The 9,318-nt window shown below is 54.8% G+C and overlaps 1 protein-coding gene across 7 annotated transcripts; it reads left to right on the top strand.

The window, feature by feature from the left end:
* Positions 1 to 360: 360 nt before the first annotated feature.
* Positions 361 to 9,049, top strand: POLM (DNA polymerase mu). 7 transcript variants are annotated; one of them, XM_065939765.1, is made up of 12 exons: positions 556 to 636; positions 1,034 to 1,122; positions 1,941 to 2,124; positions 2,654 to 2,752; positions 2,877 to 3,047; positions 4,363 to 4,434; positions 6,219 to 6,339; positions 7,625 to 7,757; positions 7,901 to 8,003; positions 8,080 to 8,343; positions 8,422 to 8,505; positions 8,737 to 9,049. In XM_065939765.1, exons 3-12 carry the CDS (start codon positions 1,963 to 1,965, stop codon positions 8,821 to 8,823), a joined length of 1,296 nt encoding a protein of 431 aa, XP_065795837.1. In that variant the 5' UTR covers positions 556 to 636; positions 1,034 to 1,122; positions 1,941 to 1,962; the 3' UTR covers positions 8,824 to 9,049. The 7 variants fall into 7 exon arrangements, with proteins under 7 accessions (XP_065795832.1, XP_065795833.1, XP_065795834.1 ...); XM_065939764.1 differs by lacking the exon at positions 1,034 to 1,122 and adding an exon at positions 789 to 996 and having other exon boundaries at positions 563 to 636; XM_065939760.1 differs by lacking the exon at positions 1,034 to 1,122 and having other exon boundaries at positions 361 to 636.
* Positions 9,050 to 9,318: the final 269 nt, after the last annotated feature.

Raw genomic sequence — 9,318 nt, forward strand, 5'->3', positions numbered from 1 at the left:
AACCCACAGACACCACTACCGCGACTTCACCTCCACCCTCCAAGGACAAGGCCCCCGACCCACGTCGAGGAAGTCTCCCTTACCTCCCACCGCCTCCCTCTCAACTCCCACCCCCAACCCGAGTCTCTCCTCCCGGGTGGTCCCAGGAATGGGAGGGGACTTTCTACGAGGGTAATTTAAATAAAAGGCGTGTGCTCTGGTTCTATTTGCATAGAGGCGGGGCCTCTAAAGCCGGCCTCCACCTCGCTCCGAACGACCCAGGGGGAGTGCACCACCCGGAGACTTAATTTGCAGGGGGCGGGGCCTGCCTCTTTAAGTGGAGCCGGGAGCCACTTCCCCTTCCAGTAGGCTTCCGCTCGCTGTCGCATCCGGCTTCTGTCTGCCTTCCGCACGCTTTCTTTCTGGCTTCTGTTCAGGCTTCAGCTGCTTTCGCTGGGCGCTGCGGGTGGCCGGGGCCCTAATGCTACCGAAACGGCGGCGAGCGCGGGTCGCGTCCCCCAGCGCCGCCCCCTCCTCCGCGGCGCGCTTCCCGGGGGTCACTATCTACCTGGCCGAACCACACATGGGCCGCAGTCGCCAGGCTTTTCTCACACGCCTGGCTGTCTCCAAGGGTTTCCACGTCCTTAATGCCTACAGGTGCGCGGTCGTGGCGAAGCTCACTGCTAGGCGGGGTCACCTGCCTGGGGCCGCCTTTCCAGGGCTTGCTTTCCGAGGGGCGCGGGGCGGGTGCCGGCCAAAGGCCTCGCCTCACCGAGGAATGTGGCACGCCCCTATCTATCACCGCGCAGTTGCGCCGGGCCGGCCGAGGGGCGCTGCTGCGTGGCGTGATGGCCTGAGCACAAAATGCCCGTCCTAGGAATTTTGCAGCTGACCAGCCACTTGTATACACGGTGTTACCTTAGAGCTGAGGATACGGAAAAGACTCCCATGCAGCTGACCCCGGGGCAGAGGGGCACCTGAGGTTTTTGGATTCCAAGTTAACCCTGGCACTTCATGGTCATATGGCTTTTGTTAATTTCCTTTTTTGTAAAAGGGTGTTAGCAGTTATGGCCAGGAGCGGTTCTGTAGGACAAGGAGAGAACATGCCGGAGGCTTTGTAAAAGTCGTGCGGGTGTGTGTTGGGTGTGTGTTGGGTTAGTAATGCTTCGTTAGGTGAATTCATCTTGCCCTGTTAGCTCAACAGATCTCTCTCCTCAGAGCTGAGAAAGTGATTTAAGTGAGACTTCCAAGAGTAGAATTAAACCAAACAAAACGGTCACAGAAGCAATGCTAAAAGTAAGGGAGGAGGGTTCCAATCGTTTTGAAGTTGAGAGAGCAAAGTGAACCAGGGGCCAGTCCCCCTGAAGCTTAGTTAACCATACCCAGGGTTGTGGCAGACCCACTCAGGATGATGACAGCAGCCTAGAGTGTACTGGGCACTATCTAAGCCCCTTTGCTTATTATTAGCTCGTTTAATCTTTACAGCAAGCCTACAAAGTAGATTTATTAATATCTCTGCTTTGCAGAGTTGGAAGTCAAAAGTACAGAGATAAATGATGTGCCCAAGGGCACAGAGCAAGTGTGGGGCAGAGCTGAAATTCAAAACCAAGTAGTCTTTCTCCAGTACTTGGAAGTAGGACCCACCACCCCCACCCGCCTTGCTTCCTGGACCCCAGGCCCCTGGCCTCTCCTTTCTTTGGGTTTGAGGGAGAAGACAGACAAATTAACAAAAAAGGGTTGGGCTTGTGATCCTAGCTAGAGCAGAGAACCACAGCTCGGCAGATGCTGGAGTGATGGAGATGTTTGGCTGCCAGGAGGAGGGGCTGAAAATCTGGAGTGAACAGATGCTCACCAGGCAGAGGGGATAGTATTGGCGAAGGTTTGGAGATGTAGAAAGGAGCAGGAAGAATGGCGGGCCTGGGAAAGGGCTCCAGGCCTCACATTCTCTTCCCTCCCCCCAGCCCGGAGGTGACACATGTGGTGATGGAGGGGACCTCAGCGGAGGAGGCTGTCTGCTGGCAGGAGCGCAAGACGTCGGCTCTTCCCCCAGGTTGTACCCGCCCAGCGCTTTTAGACATAAGTTGGTTCACAGAGAGCATGGAAGCTGGGCAGCCTGTCCCTGTGGAATGCCGGCACCGCCTGGAGGTGAGCTGGGTGGAGGCTTAGGGTAGAGCCACTGAGGAAGCCCCAGTGCTGGCCAGACCTCAGCTGGGACAGGTGACATGGCAGCAGTGCCTCAGTGTCCTTCCTGTGAGTTGGGCAGTGAGGGCCCCATCCAGACCACCACGGGGAAGGTCCTGGTGCTTCCTGGGTGAGCACAGTGGAGGGGTTCAGGTGTGGGCTCGAACAGGGCTGCCTGCATTCAAATCCTGGCTCTGCCCATGAGCCACAAGGTCTCAAAGTCCCCAGCTGTGACGTGAGGGTGATGGGCACGCCAGGCCCACTTGATTGAGAGGAAGTAACAGGACACGTGCCCTGTGAGAGGTAGCATTGTACCGCTACTGCTATTCTGGCCTCTGCCCTGTTCCTCTAGCAGTTCTGCCCTCTCAGAGTTGGTTCCTGTCCTTAGAGCCTGAGGTGACCCCCCTACCAAGAGAAGTAGGGCTCTGGGGGGCTGCCTGGTCCTCTGCCAACCCTGCAGCCTCAAAGCAGCCTGTGCGTTGCCCATCCCTAGGTGGCTGTGCCCAAAAAGGAGATGCCAAGCCCAGCATGGATGCTGCCCTATGCCTGCCAGCGTCCCACACCTCTCGTGCACCACAATGCCAGCCTCTCGGTGAGCTGTGGCTCCCCCGCCTCCCTGGGATGGAGCCAGGCGCTCCCGTGTCCCAGCCTTGGAGGGAGGGTTAGGGTAAGGCACCCCACCATCCCTGCCTCTCACCAAGGACCCTTCCCTGCAGGAGGCTCTGGAGACGCTGGCAGAGGCCGCTGGCTTTGATGGCTGTGAAGGCCGCCAGATCGCCTTCTACAGAGCGGCCTCGGTGCTCAAGGCCCTTCCCAGCCCGGTCACAGCCCTGAGCCAGCTGCAGGGCCTGCCCCACTTCGGAGAACACTCCTGCAGGGTTGTCCAGGTTTGTGCTCACTGCATGTAGACAGGCAGAGCTGTGAGTGTGAATGGGGGGTGGCGAGGAGGCCTGGGAGCCTGGTGAGGGCAGGTGAGTGGGTGGCTCAGAGCCCAGCTGTGGCCACTGATGGTGCCCAGGCAGCAGCAAACCACCCTGTTCACCCACATTCCTCATGTGTAAATTGGGACAGCACCACCTGCCTGAGGCTGACTGAGAGGTCTCAGCCAAGGGAGCTGCCAGGAGTCTGGCAGGCTGGTAGCTGGCATCGTGGGCATTGGCCCAGACTGTCAGGGATGGTGGGAGAGGACACCTGAGCATGAGCACTTCTTTTTAAAATGTGAAGTTGAACGATGAGACGCGGGATTCTTGGCCTCCAGAGGAGATAAATTCAATCCGGGGCCAGAGACGAGGCTGGATCGCTCAGAACTTTTGTGTAATAAAGTTTTATTAAAGTATAAAGGAGATAGAGAAAGCTTCTGACATAGGCATCAGAAGGGGGCAAAAGAGTACCCCCTTTGCTAGTGTTAGCAATGGAGTTATATACTCTCCAGTGAATCCTAAGAATGTCTGGAGGTTGTAAAGACCTCACCAGACCTACTCCCATAATTTACATTTTAAGATAACAGAGCTGGCCAGAGGGTTTAATCCAAAGATTGTCCTCAGGCAGGATACATCCTTGTAAAGACCAGACCTACTCCCATAATTTATGTTTTAAGATAACAGAATTAGCCAGAGGGTTTAATCCAAAGACTGTCCTCAGGCAGGATACATTATTGTTATATAATCCTAAGGAATGTAGAGGAAAAAAAGTAAAAAAGTTTGTCTTTTCTTCCTCCTTGAATATCCCAGACCTCTCTCTCCTTGGGGACCCCTAGACTTCTTATCAACCTGCCTAGGAAATGGCTCTCTCAAAGTTGTCCTTTTGTATGTTAACACTGAGCAAATTTATCATGACAGAAAAAATACTTTTGAATTCACCTCTGTGTGTTTTTTTTATATTTATTTTATTTTTTGGCTGCATGGCATGTGAGATCTTAGTTCCCTGACTGAACCTGCATCCCTTGCTTTTAAAAGAAGTCATTGAATTCACCTATGTTTTAAAAAAGCAGTTGTTGACATACCCCGGGGCTTGTTGTTTATCTGAGAGGTGGCCCTTATTCCTCGCCCAAGGGGCTTGGAGAATCCCTGGGTATATTCTTCATTACGAGTTCCCTGGGATCCTGGCCCCACAAAGACGCGGCTTCTGGGTGTTAGGAGTTCTGCTGAGGCCTTGGGCCCCCCAGCCCTCTTCTTTCCAGTGAGGCTATGTCTCCTCCCACAGGAGCTGCTGGAACACGGAGCGTGTGAGGAGGTGGAGAGAGTCCGGCTCTCAGAGAGGTACCAGACCATGAAGGTATGCAGGGCAGCCCCCAGCAGGGGCCCGCAGCTCCACAGTGTTCCCCCAGAGCCACAGCAAGGTTACCACCATATCAGACAACAAGGGGGGGTGGCAGGTCCCACCCTGAGGTCAGGGAGGGTCTTACTGAGGACACCTGATATGCATGAGGCAGCCAAACAGATGGGCAATGAGAAGGTTGTTTTGAGCACAGGGAATTTTCTAGATCACTCAGCAGCATCTGTTCTTATTTGACTATTGATGGCATATTGTCCAGGATATTACATGCTCTGGCATCTTAAACAGAGCACCCTGAACAAAACAGAACCTTTCTCTGGGTGCCACAGGGACGATTCAGTCTGAGGTGCTGCTCATCCTTGCACTGCCTCTGCCTTTTGTGATCTCATATGCTCAGTTGTTGGTGTGGTCTTGGCCTGTGTCCACGGCACACCTTCTCGTTATTCCCACTCACTTCTGGTCTTATGGATGCTCAGTCATGCTTCTCAGACACCCCAGTTTTGTGACTGGAGGTTGTCAGACCAGCGACTGGTCATGTAATTGGGTCAGGTGCCATGGAAGGTCACCCAGAATGTGAGGATCAATGAGGTGGGGAGCTTCAGAGAGGTAGAGGAGCCATGGATGAAGCAGGGGCTCAGGGGTGGGGCAACACAGGAGTCGATGAGTGGAGAGGCACCGAGAAGGTGCAGAGCCATCTGTCTCTTCCTGGGTACCCCTGAGTCCCAGAAGGCGTCCAGGCCAGGAGAGAAGATGAACAATGAGAGGTTTATTGTTACAAACGTGATTAGGTTATTTTTAGCATCTTTCCTCTCAGGAGTCTGTTGGTGAAAGTGATCCTGTTCATGCTGTTGGTTCAGGGGATAACACAGCCCAGTCTGCAGGAAGTAGGACTCAGGGACATGAGCGCCACCCGGCTGTTCTTCCTCTCTGTGCACGCCAGCAGCCTCCCCATGAAGGTGCCCCTGGCGTGTACTGCAGTCTGTACCACTGCAAGGTTGCCCTTTTGTTTCAGCCCCAAAAGTTCCTGAGGAGGGACTCTTAAGTGGCTAGCCTAGGGCAGGGGCCCACCCCTGACGAACGAGCTATAGTCAGGGAAGAAACAGTGAGTTTCTAGGGCCCACCCTGTGTGTGGAAGACCCATGCAAGGGCAGGCGGCCCCCCTATGAGAGGTCGGCTCCAGCAACATAGTTTCCACTGGCCTGGACACCTCTGCTGACCCATGGCCAGGCAGTGGCACTTGCTTTGTTTGTTCCTGGAACAGATCCATAGCCAGCCCCCAGCTATTCCTTCCAGATCCTGCTAAAACAACCCCTTAGCTGTTAACTGCCTGTTTTTGCTGTTTTAGGAGGCAGAGCCACAGTAATAAGTCCCAGCTACTCTTGGGTGGGAGCAGTATGGTTGTCCCGGTGAATGGACAGGCTGTTAGGATGACTTCTTTGGTGATGTTAGAATCATGGGCTAGAACTGTACAAGTTCTGAGGAGAGATTGTTTTCAAGGAGAGGCTTGATCCTTCCCTGCCGTCTCCTGTGAAGTTTGTGTCAGGGCCAGGCTCGGGGTTTGAGTCCTGCCTGTGCACCCCCTGTGTGGCCTGAGCAGATTATTTAAACATGAAAAATGTGAGTAAGGATGCCACTGCCAGACCACATGATGACTTAGTGAGGTCATTTGTGCAGTGCCACAGCGGTGCTGTCCTAGGACATGCCTTGCATACATCAGTGGCGCCCATCCTCATCTTGTACTAAGAGCTTTGCTCCTGACCACACTGTACTCATCCTCTAAACAGCTCTTCACTCAGATCTTCGGGGTCGGGGTAAGGACTGCTGACCAGTGGTACCGAAAAGGGCTCCGGACGCTGGACGACCTCCGAGAGGAGTCCCAGAGACTGACTCAGCAGCAGAAAGCAGGTGAGCTTTCTGAGAGAGGGCGGAGCCCTGGGCTCCCCCAAAGCACCAGGGCCTGAAAGCTTCCCACACCACAGAACCCTTAGCTCTGATGCATGGCATGTGCTCATGGCTGCCTGTGTGGCAGGGAGCAGGGTGAGTGTGAAAACAGGCATCTGTATTTGGTGGCTTCCTGAACCGGTGGAGTCAGGACTCATTGCAAGCCCTTCTCAGTGAATGATAATGGTCACAGTAGCTGCCTTCTGGTTAGACTTGGACCTGAACCAGGCATGGACCCTGTACTCCTGATTTCATGGGAGGGAGAGCAGATCAGAGAAGCCCAGGCCCTGGACACACTTATCAGTGTGGTGCTTGGTGGCCTGGCCTCCTGGCTGATGCCCAGTGGGGAGAGGTTCGGTGAGGAGCCTGCTAGTGGGAGGTAGCACTGTGCAATGGAAAGAACGTGAACTTGAGAGTTGACTAGGCCTGGATTTGAGTTCCATCTCTGCCGCTTACTAAGTAGGAGACCGTGGCCCTGAGATTTGACTTCTCTGAGCCTCAGTTACATTCTCTCTAAAGCATGGGATTCTGTGAGCTCTTTGGTGTGGAACCAGCATGTAGCAGGTGTTGAGCGGATTCTCCGTCTCCATGTGGCCTGGGTTGGGGGCCCTCCTGAAGGAGCCCCACAGCCCAGCACTCCTTGCCTCTTTGAACATCTTCCCAGGGGCTGGGGGAGGGGAGGCCACCTGGGGGTCCTGGGAGAGCTGTCTGGTTGGTCAGCAGGAAGTGAGACCAGAGCCGTGTGTCCAGTGGAGCGTTATGCAGTGACATCTGTTGGTTCCACTTATTCACCTCTCCCCAAGGAATGGCCAGCAGTGCTTACTGAGCTCATCCTGTGCCAAGGGCCCTAACTCCCACCCTAAGTCCCCTCCTAACACTGTGTGGAAGGTGCAGTGATTTCTCTGACAGGTGAGGAGGTGGATTTGGGTTCAAGTGAGGTGTTCTTAAGTGGCAGGTTCATCCTCTTCACATCTAATACCTCCTAGTCCCATTTTATGGATAGGAAAACAGAGAAGTTGAAAAGGAGAGTCTGTATCTTGATTGTGTCAATGTCAGAATTCTGGTGTGATGTACAATAGTTCTGGAAGATGTTACTGAGAGCACAGAGGACCTCTATTATTTCCTTCAACTATATGTGGATCTACAATTATTTCAAAATAAAAGTTTAATATTTAAGAGAGAGGAGGGGTGGTGGTAGATAGCTCGAGAGGGCTGGGTTGGGCCAGTGAGGAGAGCGGTACTTCCACAGGACTCCAGCACCACCAGGACCTGAGTGCCCCGATCCTGCGGTCAGATGTTGAGGCCCTGCAGCAGGTGGTGGAGGCAGCCGTGAGGCAGGCCCTTCCTGGGACCACTGTCACGCTGGCCGGAGGCTTCCGGAGGTAAGGGGACTCGACACACCCTCCGACTCAGCTCCAGGCCCTCCTCAGGGAAGGCGTCTGAGGTGGGACCACTGAGGTGGGCCTTCCCTCACTGAGGGGTTTTGGGAGAACATGGAGGCTATGAGTCAGACTGGCCCCCTCAGGGGGAAGTTGCAGGGCCACGACGTGGACTTCCTCATCACCCACCCCCAGGAGGGCCAGGAGGCAGGGCTGCTGCCCAGAGTGATGTGCTACCTGAAGAAGCAGGTGAGGGGCTTCCCGCTTCCCCTGCTGAGAGTCCTGCCGGGATTCCAGCCCCTGGTTTCTCAGTCCCACATGGCAGTGCGCGGCCATGTCTGCTCTCCTCCAGGGCCTTGTCCTGTACCACCAGCACCAGCATAGCCACCAGGGAGACCTGACCCAGCAGAGCCACACCATGGATGCCTTTGAGAGGAGTTTCTGCATTTTCCGCCTGCCACAACCCCCAGGGGCTGCTCTGGGTGGTGCCCAGAAGCCCTGCTTCGCCTGGAAGGCGGTGCGGGTGGACCTGGTGGTTGTCCCTGTCAGCCAGTTCCCCTTTGCCCTGCTTGGCTGGACTGGCTCCAAGGTAGGGAGTGTGCTGCTGGGGCTGGCCGTGGGATCTGGGGTTGGTGGCCCTGCTGAGACGTGGTCACTTTTTCTCCAGCATTTTGAGCGGGAGCTACGCCGCTTCAGCAGGAAGGAGAGGGGCCTCTGTCTGAACAGCCATGGTCTGTTTGATCCGGAGCAGGTGTGTTGCTGTGATGGGAGGTCTGGGGGCTAGAAAACAGCTTTCTCTTTGGCCCACAGTATGAATCAGCCCCAGGTCCCTCAAGCCTGGAACCCACAGGCCCCTCAAGAGGCATCTACCATAGGGCTGGGCTCTGCCAGCATTTCTAGCCTCCTCCCCATACCTTTCTCGGGGAATCTGCTGCAGTGGAGGGAACGGCCCCCAGGCCCTAATGCCTGCATTCTGTTGCAGAAGACGGTTTTCCACGTGGCCTCAGAGGAAGACATCTTCAGACTCCTGGACCTTGAGTACCTTCCCCCAGAGCAGAGAAATGCCTGATCCTATCAACCCCACCTCTACTCTGGAAATGGAGGGGGTCATTTGAGCCAGACTCTATTGGTGTTTTTGGCCCCTATTTCCAGGCAGAAGACGTGCTGCTGCCCCAAGTCCTTACCCCTTCCATGTGGGAGCCCTGTCTGTGAACCACCACTCCCCCACCTATACCCAGTTCAAGATGTAATGAAATTAGCATGTGGAACAAACAAAGCTGTATTTTCTGAATGTGCTGCTGGTGTGGGTGACTGAGGAGCACGGTGCCTGGTTCTGCCCAGAGGTCAGCTTTGGGGTGTCAGTGAGGGTGGAGGATGTTGACCCAGCAAATAGACTTCCAGTTATTTCTCCAACAAAAATGGGTTTATTCAGGATCAGCGGAGAATCAGTCTGTAACCATGGCAAGCCATGTGCAAGTCCCCAGCAAAAATGGAGAGGAAAACTTTTATAGAGGGGAAAAAGGAATTTGGGAGGCTTATAGGTAAACGTGAGTCCATGGCTTTT

This window comes from Muntiacus reevesi, chromosome 6 (genome assembly GCF_963930625.1).
Source record: "Muntiacus reevesi chromosome 6, mMunRee1.1, whole genome shotgun sequence".
In the NCBI taxonomy this organism is placed as follows: domain Eukaryota; kingdom Metazoa; phylum Chordata; class Mammalia; order Artiodactyla; family Cervidae; genus Muntiacus; species Muntiacus reevesi.

Bases quoted from the DNA above. Each gene is read 5' to 3' on its own strand.
- POLM (XM_065939760.1), top strand. From the start codon at position 461: ATGCTACCGAAACGGCGGCGAGCGCGGGTCGCGTCCCCCAGCGCCGCC. The intron at 637-1,940 runs GTGCGCGGTCGT...CCCTCCCCCCAG, and splicing joins CACGTCCTTAATGCCTACAG to CCCGGAGGTGACACATGTGG. The intron at 8,344-8,421 runs GTAGGGAGTGTG...CTTTTTCTCCAG, and splicing joins TTGGCTGGACTGGCTCCAAG to CATTTTGAGCGGGAGCTACG.